This window comes from Danio rerio, chromosome 3, assembly GCF_052040795.2.
Source record: "Danio rerio strain M-AB ecotype USA chromosome 3, GRCz13ab, whole genome shotgun sequence".
NCBI classification, from domain to species: domain Eukaryota; kingdom Metazoa; phylum Chordata; class Actinopteri; order Cypriniformes; family Danionidae; genus Danio; species Danio rerio.
The window spans coordinates 30,019,922-30,038,343 of NC_141023.1; the positions used below are offsets into that span (position 1 = coordinate 30,019,922).

An 18,422-nucleotide genomic window follows, 5' to 3' on the forward strand; every position below is an offset into this window, starting at 1 on the left:
AATAGTCCGACACACAGGGGCATAAGGGTCTATGTTCAGTGAAGCGCATACACATACAAATATGTGCCACAGGAATGCTAATTCACCAATTAAAACAACAAACTATCTCATCAGTACCAGTCATGGAGATTTGACAATGCATAAAAATGTTTGTGTCTGCTCTTTTTTTTTTTTTTTGGTGATAATTTAAAAGTGAAATTCATTGAACTTGTGTAATTAATAGTTTGAGTAGTATTTGAGGAGTCTGTGATCAATAATTAGATTAAAAGTCATTTTTATGTTTGACAAGGCTGCATGTATTTCATTATACTACATTAAAACATTAATATACACAATTAAAATTGTGCATATTGTTTAGCCTTTTTAATAACATTTAAAATGTAATTTATTTCTCAAACACATTTTAGGTATCATTATTACTCCAGGCTTTTGTATTGCACAGTCCTACAGAAGTCCCTTCAATATGCTGACTTGCTGCTCAACAGAGACAAGGAACAGAAAATAAAAAGAAATGTTAAATATCAAGCTAAAACTAGGCTATTATTTGAATTTGATAACTTATGTAACAATATAAATGAATAAATTTACAATTTTTAATCAAGATTAATACTTTGTTTTGTAAAAATTCTTACTAGCAGACCCCATGTTGTTTATTACAGTACAGAAATACAAGTATTTACACAATTAGGCTTCTTTATTTTATCCACTCAATAATCAAATTAGGCAAACTATTCCAAATTCTGCATGTAAACATAGCAAACGTAATACTAAAAACTATATTTTGTGTTTCTTTCGGTTACCTGCCTTCACTTTCATGACTGGCCATAATACCAAAACAGCCAATGGCAGGGCCGGAGTGGGACTCCTTTTCAGCTCTGGAGTTTCAAGCCTAAGACCGGCCCACATCAGTTCACAAGTGATTATTATGTCTTTTTCAAGGACACAGCTGCTTTAGAACTTCAAATGTTTTTCATAAATATTAGAAGATTAAAGGGTAGCTAAATCTCCGACATTATTCTTTAAAACATCACAATGTCCTTTCCTGCAGTGTTTGAATATATATTCTGTGCAAAATTCTGTATAGATATCCAGTTCTTCATAAGGGTGGTCGCACAAAAAATAAATTAAAATATGTACACCCATATAAGTAAACCACACAGTATTATATGTCTTAACACTAAAAAAAAAAAATAAATAAATAATAATAATAATAAAAATAACTCAGCATCGTAACGCATCATGCTGACCACTGGACCACAATGGCGCTGTTATGCTGGTGGGTTTGGAATAAAAAATATCTGCAAGACTCCTTTAACCAGAGTATTACTTTCTATTGATGGCTTAATCTTTTTCTCCCCTTTTTAGATTTCTGATCAAGTTATGTCAGATTTATTAAAGTAGTGAATCATCTGATTTTCATTGAACAGGTATAATATTCATTAATATTAAATATTCAAATTCATATATTCATTAAGGTGCTGCTGTTTGGGATCGAATGATAGTTATGTCATTATTAGTCTGCAGGTTTCATTTTGTTCATGAGGCTGCGAGAAAATGAATACAAAGAGCGGAGCTGCTGTAAAATAATGAATAAAAAGAGTGAGGCTATGGTCAAATAAATAAATAAATGAAAAAAGTGAGACTGCTGAGAGTGCAAGCAGTTAGAGACACCGGCCCTCGTGGCCAAAAAACCGACTGGCCCACCGTGAATTCTCCCGGTCCTCCCGATTAGCCAATCCGGACCTGGCCAATGGAAGTGCTTCTGTGGTGCATGTCCTAATGCCTACAGAACAGACAGCTCACGTTTCCTTTAATAAGACACATAAACTAAAAAAACAGTAAAAAAAACTGTATCATAACCTACCACACTTACACAAACACGCAGCAGATCCAGAAAAGTGCACAGCAAGCCCAAAAACTCACCAAATATAAGACACAAATGCCCATTCATTCATTCATTCTCCTTCAGCTTAGTCCCTTATTTATCAGGGGTCACCATAGCGAAATGAACCGCCAACTATTCCAGCATATGTTTTACACAGCGGATTCCCTTCCAGCCGCAACCCAGTATTGGGAAACACCCTTACACACTCATTCACACACACACACACACACACACACACACACACACACACACACACACACACACACACACACACACACACACACACACGTCTTTGGACTGTGGGGAAAACTGAAGCACCCTGACAAAACCCATGCAAACAAGAGGAGAACATGCAAACTTCAAACAGAAATGCCAACTGGCCCAGCCGGGACTCGAATCGGTGACCTTCTTGCTGTAAGGCGACAGTGATAACCACAGAGCCACCATGCTGCCCAATTTAGATACAATATATTTTAAAACAAATTGCAAATGTTTATACAAAGTGGCATCTATTTAATATAATGTACAAATCATGCACTACAATATTACTAAATAACAAATGTCTGCATGATGTGTTTTTAATGGTGTTTTAATGTGTTGTTTTTTTTGGCCAATTTTGCCAATTTCCACCACAGCTCAGTCCTTGAATAAGAGCCTCTTTCTTCAAGTGAACAGGAAGTCCTGCAATGTGTTCCTGCAATAACTCTGTGAAACGCAGCTTGTAATCATGCCTAAAGTTGCAAGTAGGCACTTCCTGTCAAGCCTCATATCTCAGCATGGGGCTTGATGTGCTGCAGTTCTGTATATGTCTCAAAGCCCATCACAGCATGAAAAAGGCAGTCATGATCTTACCAGTCGTAGTCCATGACGGCTATGATGAGCGACACACTCTCAATGTTCTCGTTGGGAATATCAAAGACCAGAGCCTCGTTATATGTGGGATTGAGGGTATTCTTCTTTATGGATGTCTTCCTCTTTTTCAGCCTTCGACCTTCACAAACCAAAGATGCCTTTACGTATGGATCTGGAGGAAAAAATGACAATTTGTCAGTCAAACTTAAACAGCACTAGAGTTTTGGCAACAGAAACTAAATAGATAGTTCACCTCCCAAAAACTACATTTTAAAAATACAAGCTTTATAATAGGGATGCATGATATTTCAGTGGCCATATCAATATCGGCCGATAAATGTTTTTTTTAATGTTATCGTTATCGATCTGATATCAAAATTAGGCCAATATCTTTAAGCTGATAGATTATGTAATTGTACAGAACTGCCTGCCTAACACTTGCGTGTGTCGAACTTGTTCAGTGCTCTATAACGAAGCTTGCATCACATTGTTTATTCCTTTAAAGTCCGTCCTTCCTTTGTGTGGTATTGCTGTGCGTTAATAACTCAGTAAGTAATCACATTCTTATCATTGTAGATATATTTGATAGAGTGTCATTGTGTATTTTGGGTTAAATCGCCTCAGGAAAGGTATTACATGTGTAAACATGATAGCAGCAATGCACACATGCTAAACAACTTGTTGGGTTGTTTGTAATCTAATATGATTATTTGGTCTTTTTTTTAAAGATTGTATTCAGTTTGATCGGCATATTTATAATGATTATAATGAGAGCATGTGATGGTTATTATCATGCACACACATAGTGACTAGTGAGCCGTCAGAACCTTCACAGCAGCAGGGGAGCTGGTCACTGAATCCAGCATAGGGGTTTACAACTATCCGCCACATTCTGTCTTTATAATACGCACTGTGTTTGTCATGAAGTCATCTGTGCTTAATGCTCAGGTGTTGTGTCAAAATCTGACTTTCGAGGACAAACCTGACTCCGCTTCGCATGCACATGTGTGATGCATCACACAGCAAAACCCTTCATTGATCGGTTTTCCCGCAATTGACAGCAAGAACAAACATAGAAGAGTTGTCTGATTAACAAGCAGCACCTACATGTGTTAAAAGAATCGAAAATGCCAAATGGGGCGAATTTTTGCTGCATTTTTTAAAAGTAAATCATACAATCTGTATTTAGCTTTTTGCTTGTACGGTGGCTCTAACCTGTCAAAACACCTCTCAAAATGCTTTTTCGGACATCTAATATTTGTACATATATTGTAACACATTTTATTCAGGAACTTTTGAGCTGGTTTCAGTTCTTCTTTCATTTTCATTTCATTTAACATATATTTATTTAACTTGTTTGCTAATTAAGTTCCATCTTGTTATTTAACCAATTATTTTTATACAACAGTCAAGTACATATTCATTTGCTATGCGAAGAAAAGTAAATAATAAATTTTTGGCATGCTGATTTATGTGAAATGGTGAATATAAGTCTATATGATCACCTTGCAATTTCGAAATTATAGCTTTTTTGCTTTGAGTAGGCTATTCAGTTCATAAGATCAGTTCAAACGTTGGTCACACTTTATTTTGATGGTCTGTTTGTTGAATTTAAGTTACATTGCATCAACAAGCCAACTAAATCTCATTAGATAATAAGCAGACTGTTAGGTTGGGGTTAGGATTAGGATTAAGGTTAGTGTAAATTGACATGTCCTCGCAAAGATTCTTATAGTCAGCTAAGTGTCTGTTTAGCAGCAGTATCAACCGATATTAAGCAGACAGTCTACTAATACTCAAATGGACCATCAAAATAAAGTGTTATCCAAACTTTTATGAAGTTTTAGAAATAAAATCAGTCGTTCAATGTGTAAAAATATAACATTTTGAAATAATTATACTTATTGGCTATAGTATATCGGCTATCGTCCTCTAAATCTTAAGAGTTATCAGTTATCAATATCGGCCAAAAAATCCATGTCGGTGCATCCCTACTTTATAAGGTTTTTTTCTGTTGAACAAACACATAAAATATATATTTTGTAAAATGATGGACACCGGTAGCTATTGAAAAGTTTTCCAAGGCTTTTCAGCATTCTTCAAAATTTCTTAGTTTGTGTGTTCAACTAAGAGAAAATCATTCAAACCGGTCTGAAACAAACGGATATTGAGTAAATAATAAAAATGTTCATTTTATGGTAAACTATCACTTTAAAATGAATGTTAGTAATGATATCAATAACGATTATGCAAGCATCAACCATACATTAGCATCTATGTAATCATACCTGTCAGTGTGTCCCAAATGTTACTTTTTCATAATGCCCTTTCATAATGATCATGTCCTTTGAGAAAATCTTTATTGCATCACTTTAAGCCTTGATGTGATAATTAAATTAGCCAACACTAATTAAAGATGTCTCTTGTCCTTACAACAGCGATGTTGATGCCTTTATGAGGCCTTCCTGTGTTGGCATTGAAATTTTTAAAGGTGTTATTTGATATTCGCAACTTTTCAGAGGTGATGCTTTGATGACCTTTAATGTTATTTCATTATTCACATGCTGGTCTTGTTACATGCAGATTATTAATGAGAAGCAGTTTCATCACGTCTCAATGTTAACAATGTCTGAGGCACTAATGAGGTATTGCTGCTAATTATGAGGGAATTAGATGAATGGCTGGGGACAAGGAGCGAGACCAGACACCTGAGAAGCCCGTCAGGTCCATGGCTTTCAGATTGGTGGCCTTAATGATGGTGACGGTCAGTCGGCCAGCTGTTGGCAGGTAACACAGTGAGAAGTTCAGCTCTCCCAGGTCAGCTTTCTCCTGCAAACACAATAAGCATATGGAAAAGGCATTCTGAGTCAAGTAAATGCAATGCAAGAACATAATGAAATATGTAAAAAAAAAAAAAAAAAAAAGTTTAAATGACTGCAACAAGTTTCAATAATCAATTTGTCCTTTTATAAAGACATAAGGATATACAGGAAGAATGTTTGTGGCATTTAATATTGATTCAAGCATTTTTCAAGGATTCCTCAGGGTTAAATTCAAAGGTAGCTCTATAGACGAAAGCTGGGCCTGCTGTTGACTATCATGGGAAATTATTTCAATTCGTCCTTGAATCTGTACATCACAATGAAAGTCGTGATTAAGTCAAAGCACATACTACAGTAGGTTATAGAATTAAACTGTGATTAACATAAAAACATTTATACATTGAATACACATTCAGCAAACTTTATAGCAAACAAATTGTTTACTGTTACAAACAAACTCTTTAAAAAAATGTAAAGTTTTTTTGTAAATGCTGGCATCCACAAAAAAATCTGGAATTAGTGAGGTTCATTCCGTTTCAATTTGGCACTCAACTTTTTTCTCTCATCCAAAGCTATGGTGTAACGCAAATTATTTATACTATTTAACAAAAAGTTCACAGCATCTCTCACCCCTCAAGCAGGCCAAAGATTATTCCTACTCCCCCAAACTCAGAATACATCTCTTGTTACTGTGGTAACACACATATAAATGGTTTAATGACCTCAAATTTGGATTAGCTCCCAAAATCTTAGAAACAGGCAATAGAAGACAAGACAAAGAATCAAACTTCCTGTAAATGGGACTTTTCTCTATCTCCATTGTGTTGTCTCATCTTTGATACTCTGAACCTTTTAATGCACACCTCATTATGACATTTTTAAACACTTATCTTATGTTTACTATCAAATCAGTCATTAGTGAATGTGATTCTATATACTTACTCATAGGTAGCTACAAAGTACTAATCTGAGTTCACACACTCAAAACTGTAAGTTCATTATACAAATGACCTCAGAAACAATTAGAGAAACTTTTCCCATTTAAAGAAGCTACAGTATGTCATTGGCCGAAACAATATTCAGTAGGTGTGGCCTAGGTATGAGCCGGTATAAATTTCTGGCGGTACGATAATCTTGGATAAAAATATCAGCTTCACGGTATCATGGTAGTGTGATTACTGCTCTTATTTTTAAAATTTCAAAACTTTGTTTTCCCATTAAACACGATATATTTTATTTTGGGAAACATTTATAACATTTTGGAACATTAAACATGTTAGGCTAAATAGTTAAAATAAATCATTGATTTCTGCTGTTTTCATTAGCTTCAAAATCACTGATTTCTTTACAAAACATAAACTCATTAAAAAAAACGTACATATATAGAAGGAACGATATAACAGATAATTTTAGTGGTTTTAAAACCTTGACAATTCTAAACTGCAATAAACCTTGAAAGCAGTTACTGTTCCATGACTAGTGTGTCCTAGTAATAGACACTACTCAATTTTCAACAAAGCTAGACCGACAACAAAATGGAAAGGTAGAGCAATCATGCAGATGCCATGTGCTTCAGCCTTCTTCTATCAAGTCAGAATCCCATAGCTGAAGCCATTGCATTGAATGTTCCCACAGCGGCTGAGACAAATGCAGGTATCATACACTAACTACTTTAATCAGAGGTTTAGATTAATCGTGTAGGCACCATTAAAAAGGTTTTCAAGATGGTTAAACTGATTTGTAAGTGTTCATTCATTCTCCTGTTTTATTCATTTTCACTTTTGCTCCAGCCTTATGTATGTATATGTGTTCAGTTTTGTCATTATATACTTGACTCAGCTAAAAAAATAAATAAATTAAAAAAAACTTTTGTGCACACTTTACACTTTGTTGAATCTGTAATAATAACTGTTTCAATCTAAGTCACTTTAACGATCTTTAATGCTTTTGTGGCCACTAAAAATGACATTCTTAGAAGAATTCAGCGTATGTAGAAGAACACTGAATGCTCACTGGAAGAACGAGTTGGAATTGCAAGCTTCTGCAGCATCAAGCTATTACATATGACCAAAGTAGTAAAAGCTGCAAATTAAAAAAAAACTACTAATATTCAAACTGCTGTAACTGAGTAGTTTTTCTTAGGAATGGTAATTTACTACGTAGTTTTAAAAATGTGTACTTATACTTTCACTTGAGTACCTTTTTAGTGCAGTATTGGTACTTTTACTCTACTACTTTCCTTCCAACTGCAGTCACTACATTTTTCTTGTCTAGAGTTCTTATTCTTGAGTAGAAAAATCAGTCCTGGAACTCCTGTCCAATCAAATTGCACATAGAAAGTAAACCACATCATACTGAACAACCTCAAAACAAGGGCTCTATAGAAATGCAGCAAACTGTTTGAAAGCATTAAAAGTGTCCAAAGAGATGGCCAAAATCTTTACACTCAATGACCCAGATGTTTAGATCAAGGGTGCCCAAACTCAGTTCTGGAGGGCCGGTGCCCTGCAAAGTTTAGTTCCAACCCCAGTTATACACACCAGAACCAGTTAATCAAGCTCTAGGTTTACTAGAATCTTCAGGGTGGTGTCGAACTAAACTATGCAGGACACTGGCCTTCCACGACCGAATTTGAGCATCCCTAGTTTAGACAGTCTGAAAATTGCTAAAGAGTCTCAATCAATAACTAAATGTACAACAGAATGTTAAGTTCACACACACCAGCACAAATTGCATATAAAAGCATTAGTTTTTCACAGCATAACACTTACTACTCTTGAGTACTTTTAAAAGGACTGTTTTACTCATAATTTGAGTAATATTTACAACAGATACTTTTATGCTGATTGAGCTACATTTTTGAGCAAGCAATGGTACTTTTACTTGAGTATGACTTTTCAGTACTCTTTTCACCACTGCATATAACTGATCCAAATATGCATAAACAATTATAACTGGTTATTATTAAATTATTCAGTTTGTCCAATTAGCTAATTAGCTACAATGTTTATCACATTCCGTGTCAATAGAGTCTTGATTTTAAATGAGGATATCGTATAAAATACTTTGTCGCATGTATTTAGACACTGGTCATCCAAGCAGCATGAAATTACTAAAAAAGGGAATCACTCCCAAAGTTCTGTTATGATCAGTGAATTTCATATTTACATCATGTTTACATGTTGGCTGTTGTAATGAGAAGATTCAAAAGCATGCAGAACATAGTAGTAAACACCAGCGGATTTGTCTGTAATTGGCTGCACGGCTCAACACTGCAAAAACACACTCTAAATAGAACTTTTTTAATGCTCTCCAGAGTGTAAACAACAATATGCACTGCAGCATTTACTAATTATGTTTGGCAATATGCCATTATACCAGCTTTTAGAACCTCTGTCTTTAATTTAAAATGCAATTTAAATATGTGACAGACAAGTTTTAGTATCACATGATCAATAATTAGATTTGTACTAAATCATTAGGAAAAGTTCAATAAAAGATATAAGATTCTAAGATAAAACATGTTTTATTAATTATACTTAATTAAGATTTCTAATGAATTTTACAAAGTACTGTATTAATTACTGTATTGTATGTGTGGCATTCCGAATGCTTGTAAGTGCAGTATGATTTTGTGTCTGTATTTCCCATTCTCCCCATATAACTTCTACCATTAAACTCTGTCTGTTTTTTTAAAGGATGTTTATTACTGATCAAAAATGTATTTACAGTTGTTGTGTTATCACTTGCATGCGTTTAAAGAAACTCAGACAGACTCTCCAAGCATAAAGTATACAGTGGTTTGTTTTCCCCCTTATGCTCCTTGTTGAGACTTTCATCTTTCTCTCAAGTTCTTGTTCTGCCAGACAGAATTAATCATCAGCTATGATGAAAAAAGAACAAGGGCAGCAGAGGTAAACAAAAAGAGCTGCAATATTTCATCAAAAACGCCAACCATCTGAGGTACATCTCCAAGAACTATAGGAGCTGCCAGCTTCAGGTCTGTGTCCGTACACGTGATGTGAATGCTACGTGATGTGTGAGTATTTTTTTTTTTTTGCTACACTCCGACAGCTCGAAAAATAAATAATACCTCAAGATATTTACCAGCTGAGTAGTTAAATCCACTACCGCCACCTGAGTGGCCAATTGCCTGAATCCTGTATGTAAACATTTGATCTACATGTCAGAAACACACTCAAATCCAGCATGCATCACAGAACAATCATTAAATTCCTCTTGTCAGACAGGGAAGACAGTGCCAAATCTATCTTCTTTCCTTCATTTGATCTAGCCGTGCAGCAGAAAATTTCATCTTCCTTATTTAAGCACACTACAGCTTGTATTTGATTTGATTTATTCTCTCTGTTCTCCAAAGGTATAAACATCTTTTAGAATAACACTGCTCTACGCTCAGGATAAATATGTTTCTAAAAAATGCACCATTAAGATGCTGTGGCAAGTGCTCGTGATAAAAAAAAAGCTTGTTCGCACATCGACCTTCACTAATTTCATGTCATTTTCTCTGGAAGGACAAGCACATGCATCACTATTTCTCCTCACACCTCTACCAACATCCCCCCAAGGACACATCATCACCATCGACTTAGCATGTAATCATGCATGATTTCCAACTGTGTATGTCTTGTGAATACAAGATGAGCTTTTGAAAAAAGAAAATTAAGAGACATTGCAAGTACTAGAAATAATTCTATCATCATCTCATTATTCAATCTGTTCTTGAAAGTGAATCCCAGCATCATTTCTTGGGTGAAATTAAACAATTTGTTTAATTACATATGAGGATGGCATGGTGGCACAGTAGTTAGAACTCATAGCAAGAAGGTTGCTGGTTCTAGTCCCTGCTGGGCTAGTTGGCATTTCTGTGTGGAATTTACATGTTCTCCCCATGTTCACATGGGTTTCCTCCGGGTGATCAGGTTTCCCTCACAGTCCAAAGACATGGCGCACTATTTTAATGATCTAGGCGCAACTGTGGTCTAAAGCGCATGTCGCAAAAGCATTAAGGGAGTGTCAGAGTCCACTTTTGCTATTTTAAGGACGGTGCATGGTCTAACAGGGCTGTGCTTATTCTCTTAATGAGTTACGGGTGTGTTTAGAGCATTGCGTGCATTAAACCAATCAGTCTCATTTCACATACCTTTTAGGAGTCTGTTGCGTCACATCATGGCACATTTACTATTTACATGGCAGACTTTGTAAATGTTTCAGCAGAGAGAAAACAGTTAAACAAACCATCTGCAGTGAGGATAAAGAATGAGACTCCATTCGTGGATAAGGAAACGGTGTTGTACACACTCCACTGAAGATATCCATTAGCCTACATATTTAATTTTGTTTGTTAAGCGCAAAGATTTATTTCAAAACATATTCAGTTCTAATTTTTAGCAAACTAATAAATGAACAATAATAACAAAAATAAGTGGTCAAACAACTGAGTTATAAATCAACACATGTCCTATTCTTATTGCCCATATGGTGATGCATACAACTCCAAAACCCGCCAGGGGGGCAAATCTAAACTTGTTTTTATTAAAACAAATATAAATATGCAAATAATAAATATTACTGCCAATAATAATAACATTATACAACTGCAAATTGTCATGAATAAACTGAAAAAGCCCCCGGACATGAAGGCATGGAGGTAGTGTAACATTTTAATCCTTTATTTTTTTCATATGTAAAGATATTTGTGCATTGCTGTACATCGTGTGTGTATTAAGCTGTTGAACCTGCATAGGCGCATAACTAACATGCTCTGCACTGGACTTTAAACCAGCTTTTACTTGGTCAATCGCGTGGTCTACTTCAATGTTAAGGCACCAACAATGCACCTCAACACACCTCCTTTATAGACTGGAACACTTCTTGAGTCCACAAAGTGGTGCAAATGGATTTGCTATTTAAACAACGTGGCACAAAATGCCAAAATTAGGGTTGCGCTGGTCTCAAAATAGCAACAAATCTTGTCAAACACAACATGCATTTATTGCGCCAGGTGTATGATATGAACCATGTTGTAGAGGTGAATTGGACAAACAAAAAAATGACCTTAGTGCAAGAGTGTGTATGGGTGTTTCCCAGTACTGGGCTGAAGCTGGAAGGGCATCTGTTGGGTAGAACATATGCCAGAATAGTTGGTGGTTCATTCCGCTGTAGTAACCTCTGAAATAAAGACTAAGCCGAAGAAAAATTAATTAATGAATCACAGAATTGAAAGCAAATTTAATTTAATTCTTAAAAAAACTGATTTTCTGATCTAAGATGATGTATTTTGGGTGATTCAGCAATATAAAATAATAATATTTGAATCCAATAAAACTTTAATAAAATTTAAAAGTCAACTAAATTTAGATAAACTTTATTCCCAAAACTCCAGCACGACTTGTTCGCTGTAACTAAAATGCTGCATGTACCACCCAGAAGAAGCAGAATTTGCCTCAAAAGAGAGATTTGTGCACATTTGTATTGATGACAGCAGTCATTTATCAAATGATGATCAGGTGACAAAAAAAAAAGCGTTATATCTTGGCGAATATTCAGAAGCCAAGCACACTTGCAGTTTTTCAGATGCTGGTGCAGATGTGTTCAGTGCGAGTGCTTTGACATCTTGAGCTGTGTTGTTTATTTGTGGCTGGAGTAGGCCATGTTGCCATCCTGTTTCTCCTCTCTTTTTGACTCCTTGTCTCACTACTACACTGTACAGAAAAAAAAAAAATCTGTCTAGTAGGGATGTCCACTTTTCTCCAGAGTTCAACTTCAGCCATAAGCAAAAACACCTGAACAGGCTGAAACATCGAACGGGGTGAACTTTTGCTGTAGCTGGAACAAAACTTTGGAATACCAGTATCTCACAGCTTCAAACTTAAAATGTACTTACTGTGACCTTTAAAATGGCTATATTATTATGTATTAATCACTTTTTAATGCCAATGTGTGAGGAGCTTCTAATAAAACTTCCTAGGTTGTCTATGTAGGTCTGTAGTCTGATTTGTTAAAGGGCATTTCCTAAAGGGATAGATCAACCAAAATGAAAACGAACTTGCAATTTAGGCCCAATCTCAATTCTACCTCTTAGCCCTTCCCCCCTAACCCTTCGTTTTGCGTGTTCATATCAAGGGGATGGGATGTCCCAATTCTCTTTAGCTTGAAGGTTTAGGGCTAAGGGAAAGGGCTAGATAGCCCTTGAAACTGAAAGTTTTCAGGACCACACTCGAAAATAAGGGGTACAAAAATTTCCCAGGATACACCATCAACAACAGCAGCATGGCTGCACAAGGAAGGAGATGTACAAATTAGCATTTTTTGTCATTATTATGAATCTTTACAACAAACAAGCATACTTTAATACATTCATAATGGTGTTTGTGTTTTATCGTCATGTTTAAAAATAAAAAAAGTTTAAATAAAAGCCGCTAAATTTCGATATCTATTATAATAACTCCTGTATAGTAATAACTCCTGTATAGTAGCAACATTCTGTCACTCTATGACACTCAAATACCCTGACAGAACAGTCTAGTGGCTGGAAATGGGCTTTTTACAGTGTCTGATTTAATGTTAATGTTGTTTTTGTTTGTTTACATATATGAATATGGCCACTGTGTGAATACACAGTACAATTATGAGTTTATTGCCATGTAAAATCAATATGATAACATTATATCGTTGCCTTCAGTGATTTCCTGAAGATAAATACCAAAAAATAACGCAACTGGAACAACAACAGCAGTCACCATCGTCAATCCCATATGAAGTACAAGATCATGATGACATATAAAGACGTGTGCAGGTGTTGTAGTGTTGTCCCATTTCTTAGAGGTAAATTTTAAAGGTCTCACACTCTGTTTCAAGGGTTTCAAAAATAGAATTGGGATTGGGCCTTACATACACAAAACCTGACATTTTAAAGGAAAATGTTGGGAACCAGGCAGTTGATGGTAATCAATGAATGCCTTCAAGGTAGGATTGTTAAGACAGCTGTTTGATTATCGACATTCTTTAAAAAAACATTCTCCTTCTTTCCTCAACAACAGCAAAAAGCAATTGTGTACAGGTTTGAAATAAGTGGATGGTGACAAAATATCACAGAATATTAATGTTTGATGAACTCTCTCTTGTTTGAAATATTTTTACATATTCATGCTAAGTGCCACACTCAACGGCATGTTCAGAATATCACAGCACAGGTGTTTCCAACATTTTTTTTAAACCTAAATCAGGAAATAAAATCACATTTTCTGTCAGTTTATAAGGTCACTGATCAATGTTCATTAAGTCTTTCTGAATTTACAGCTAATTTAATGTTCACTTAGTCAATTATTCATTTTCCTTTGGCTTAGTTCCTTATTTATCAGGGGTTGCCACAGTGCAATAAACCACCAACTATTCCGGCATATGTTTTTACGCAGCAGATTCCCTTCCAGCCACAACCTAGTACTGAGAAACACCCATACACTTTTATAAACACACACTCTCATACACTATAGCATATATCTTTGGACTGGGGGGGGGGGAAACTGGAGCACCCGGAGGAAACCCATGTAAACACGGGGAGAACAGGCAAACTCCACACAGAAATGCCAACTGGCCCAGCCAGGACTCAAACCAATGACCTTCTTGCTGTGAGGCGACAGCGCTAACCACTGAGCCATAGTGCCGCTGTCCACTTAATGTTATTCATTATTCATAGATTGTTAATATGTGCCATGTGTGTTTTACGTACATTACTTTGCTCAATCCTGGCATGTTGTCAAAACAAATGACTAAAAAAACCTTCACTGAAAATTAAAACACTGTCATAATTTATTCAATCAACCGTTGTGACTTCCTGTGGAACACAAATAATTCTGTCAAAGGTTTGATTACCATCATTCTTCAAAACGTCTTCTTTTGTGTTCCCTAAGAAAAAGTCATAAAGGTTTTGATCGATTTCGGCATGAAGGATTTGCTGAAAATGACACGCAGGTGTGTTTGATTAGGGTTGTAACTCAACTCTCCAAGACAGCGACTCTCAAGGCCTGAGGCTCAATAGCCTTGTTTTACAGTCTCAGCATAGTACGGCAGATCGTGATAATCCAACATCTGGTAGTTGTAGTTGTAGTGTGCTGCATCCTAGCACTTAGAACCTGTGTGTTTATGGCGTTACCTAATTTGCATAAATCTGTCAGCAAATCAAGTGCTACAAAAACACAGACAGCATGTCCAATACACAACACCCTCAACTACTCATTATCTTCTTGTTTTGATTAAGTGCTAATTAGGGCAGTACAATATGCCAATATATATTGTATGGACAATATAAAAAGTCAATCGTTTCATTTATTTTATGGTGTCGCAAAAAACATTGTTTACTGTAATACCTTTTCATAATGTATATGAGCGCAATATTACGCCTCATTATGGAGATGCAGACAGAAACATGAACAACAGCATCTTAAGAAAGATTTTCAAAGTACAACGTCTACACTGCTTTTTATTTAGCAACCTTTGTTATTTTTATATTGGTTCTATAATCATTCATATTTTTAAATATTTTATATTTTTATTCATATTCATGTACATAAATATGTGCGTTGCGTACATACAGAAATATGCATTTTCTTTTAACAAATATTTGCCCTGAAGGTCTAAATAAAGTGAGAAATATGAGAAATCAGATACAGGAGTAAATTCCCGAGTATACACTTCCAACTGTAAAAAAAAAAACATTTACATGTGGTCAATATAATTTTATAATACTATTAATAAATAGAATTTACAGAAATGGTTCGATACCTTCGTCATAAATGGTATTACTTTTATTTTTTGTAATCATTATTATTATTATTACTGTTCTGACTTGTCCTGTTATCTTTCCATTATCATTATTACAAGTATTTATACCATTATCATTATTAAGGTTGCAGTTGTTGTAGTTGTAGCGGTAGTAGTTGTAGTAGTAGTAGTAGTTGTAGTTGAAGTAGTAGACAGTGTAATAGTATCGATTGTTATTGAGTAATTGTTACGGAGATTTTTGAAGTAGTAGTTCATGTAAGTAGTAGCAGAAGTAGTAATGGTGTGGTAGTTACAGTTGTAGTAGTAGTCGTTGTTGGTGTAGTAATATCAGTAGTAGATGTTGTTGATGTAGATGTAGTAGAAGTGATTGTGGTGGTGGTAGTAGCAGTAGTAGTAGTAGTAGCAGTAGACATTGTTGTATTAGTTGTAGCAAACGCTATAGTAGTATCAGTAGAGGTAGTCGTTGTAGTAGTATCAGTATTAGTAGACATTGTAGTAGTAGTAGTAGTGGTTGTGGCTGTAGTAGAAGCAGTAGTAGTTGTAATATAAGTAACTTTTTGTAGTAGTAGTTGGTGTAGCACTTGTGATTTATTATTATTGTTGTCAGTTATTACTGTTGTCCTTTCTTTCTTTTTACTCTCATTTTTACTATCATACATTAATAAGCATTGTTGTTACTCCCTACCTCTGACTGGTTTCTTTCTATATGTTTTATCTATATCTGTGACACTTGCTTCATTTATTGACTGTTATTGTTCCTTATGTATGTACTCTGACCTGTCCACCAAGTTACCTTTACATGCATACACACACTCACACGCACACACTCACGCACATACCAGTACATGACTATATTGTTGTTGTTTTTGTTTTGTTTTTGTTTCGTTGCTTTGTATTTGTTATTTGTTGACGTTTTCTTGTATTTGTATGATTTTTGCATATTCTAATAAAAAAAAAAAGAAATGGTTCGATATCGTGATATATATCGTTATCACAATTTAAGACATTTATCGTGATATATGATTTCTGTCATATCGCCCAGTGCTATCTGTAATTAGTGGTGGAAAGAGTACTGAAAGTTCATACTCAAGTAAAAGTACCATTACTTGCCCAAAATGTAGCTCAAATAGTATAAAAGTATTTTTTGTAAATATTACTCAAAGTATGAGTAAAAAGTGGTCCTTTTAAAACTACTCAAGAGTTGTAAGTAGAGAGTATTATGCTATGAAAGGCTAATGCTTTTATATGCAATTTGTGCTGGTGTGTGTAAACGTAACATTCTGTAGTACATTTAGTTATTGTTTAAGACTCTTCTCCAATTTTTAGACTTTCTAAACCAGGGATTACCAAACTTGGTCCTGGTGGGCCAGTGTCCTGCATGGTTTAGTTTCAACTTCCTTCGACACACCACCCTGAAGTTTCTAGTATACCAGAGTTTCTACAGGTTTTATCAAGTCAAACTCAAGACTTTTAAAGACCATTTTAATACCATAATGATTGAAATTTCAGACTTACACAAAGCCAAATGCGAAATATTTTTTAGAGGCCAATTTAAAACCTTAAAAACGTATGTTATTGTAAGGAAGATAATTAAAGCACCCTGGTCTCTGGGTCATTGAGTGTAAAGATTTTGACCATCTCCTTGGACACTTTTAATGCTTTCAAACAGTTTGCTGCATTTATATAGAGCCCATGTCTTGAGGTGGTTCAGTATGATGGGTTTTTACTTTTTATGTGTGATTTGATTGGACAAGAATCGCAAGACTGATTTTTCTACTCAGCCAATCACCATAGACAAGAAAAAAATATAGTAGTGACTGCAGGTGGAAGGAAAATAGTGGAGTAAAAGTACCAATACAGCACTACAAATGTACTCAAGGGAAAGTAAATGTACACGTTTTACAAAAAAAAAGTACATAAATTACAATTCCTAAGGAAAACTGCTCAATTACAGTGATTTGAGTATTTGTAATCTGTTACTTTGCATTACTATCTGTAATGAACCTTGAATGTTGGGTCATTATCTTACCGCCGTTCCTTCCACAATGTCTCTCCAAATAGGCTTCTCCCCAGTTCCCTCGCTGAAGTCCAGCAGGTTATCCACTACCACTTGACCTATGAGGTCGTGTCTGGAAAAGCGGTCAAAGTCGTAGACGGAGAAGTGGAGCTTGCGAGCGTGCAGCTCAGCCAGGGGCACGCCGAACTGGAACGTCTCATTAAAGACCGGGTTGAGAGTTTTTCTGTGCACCTGCGAACAAGAGCCACGGAAAGACAGAGCGGAAATGAGAGAAAGTAAAGGAAATTAGATAAGTGAAGGAGCTTAGAGGGAAAAGTGAGTGAAGGGAGCGAACAAGAGATTGGTTAACATCAAAACTGTGGACGCATAAGGCTAATACAGAATGCACTGGCTGATATAAATGTATTTTTAGATGAACTAGGGCACTGGGAAAAAAGAAATCTGCAGGCAGGCAGGCAGGCTGAGAAACACATCCAGATCTTAATGAGTCCTAAGAGGGTCTGCCATCTGAACAGTGGATTATTGTAAAAGCCGTGAGCTGACTGCTGCCTCGCTAGCATAAAAAAAAGATACCTTGGTCTGAAATTTCTTCTTCCTATCAGGCAGTAAGTAGATCTTGACATAGGGATCGGAGAAACCATTGGCATCCTTCGCCGGGAGGTCCAGGGCTTTCAGGATCTTAACCACCAGCTGCTCCGTGCTGTAAGAAAGACATGTCAACGTCACCCTAATTCACTTTGAACTATCTGGAACTTTCTGCACTCGCAAGCCTGGGCTTGAGTTTATTTCAGCATCATCTAACCGGCAATGACAAGAGAGTCGGTTTATGTTGAAATAGGCTGACATCCAGGCCAGCATCGCGACGGCAATGCAGCACTACTGAGTTCAGCGAGCCTCAATAGCTGTCACCGAGGTTCAACAGGGGTGGGGGAAATAGAGGAGGTGCCAATGGTACAACGCGACTCAACGGCTTGGAATTAATTGACAGACGGATGGAGCCGTACTTGTGCAGCGCAAGCTAAATGGATCTTGTAGCAACGTGAAT

General features: G+C 35.9%; 1 protein-coding gene across 3 annotated transcripts in view; it reads right to left on the minus strand.

Annotated features, from left to right (window-relative positions):
• syt3 (synaptotagmin III) overlaps positions 1 to 18,422 on the minus strand; it is a 92,352-nt gene that overhangs the window by 11,911 nt on the left and 62,019 nt on the right. For 2 of the 3 annotated variants that reach the window (XM_087244624.1, XM_087244625.1), the window contains exons 7-10: positions 17,951 to 18,077; positions 17,390 to 17,608; positions 5,446 to 5,566; positions 2,738 to 2,909 (exon numbers count right to left, since the gene is read on the minus strand). In XM_087244624.1, the coding sequence (XP_087100750.1) occupies positions 2,738 to 2,909; positions 5,446 to 5,566; positions 17,390 to 17,608; positions 17,951 to 18,077 (639 nt within the window). Of the gene's footprint in view, positions 1 to 2,737; positions 2,910 to 5,445; positions 5,567 to 17,389; positions 17,680 to 17,950; positions 18,078 to 18,422 lie in introns of those variants that run through there. The other variant, XR_015480895.1, reaches the window with a different exon arrangement.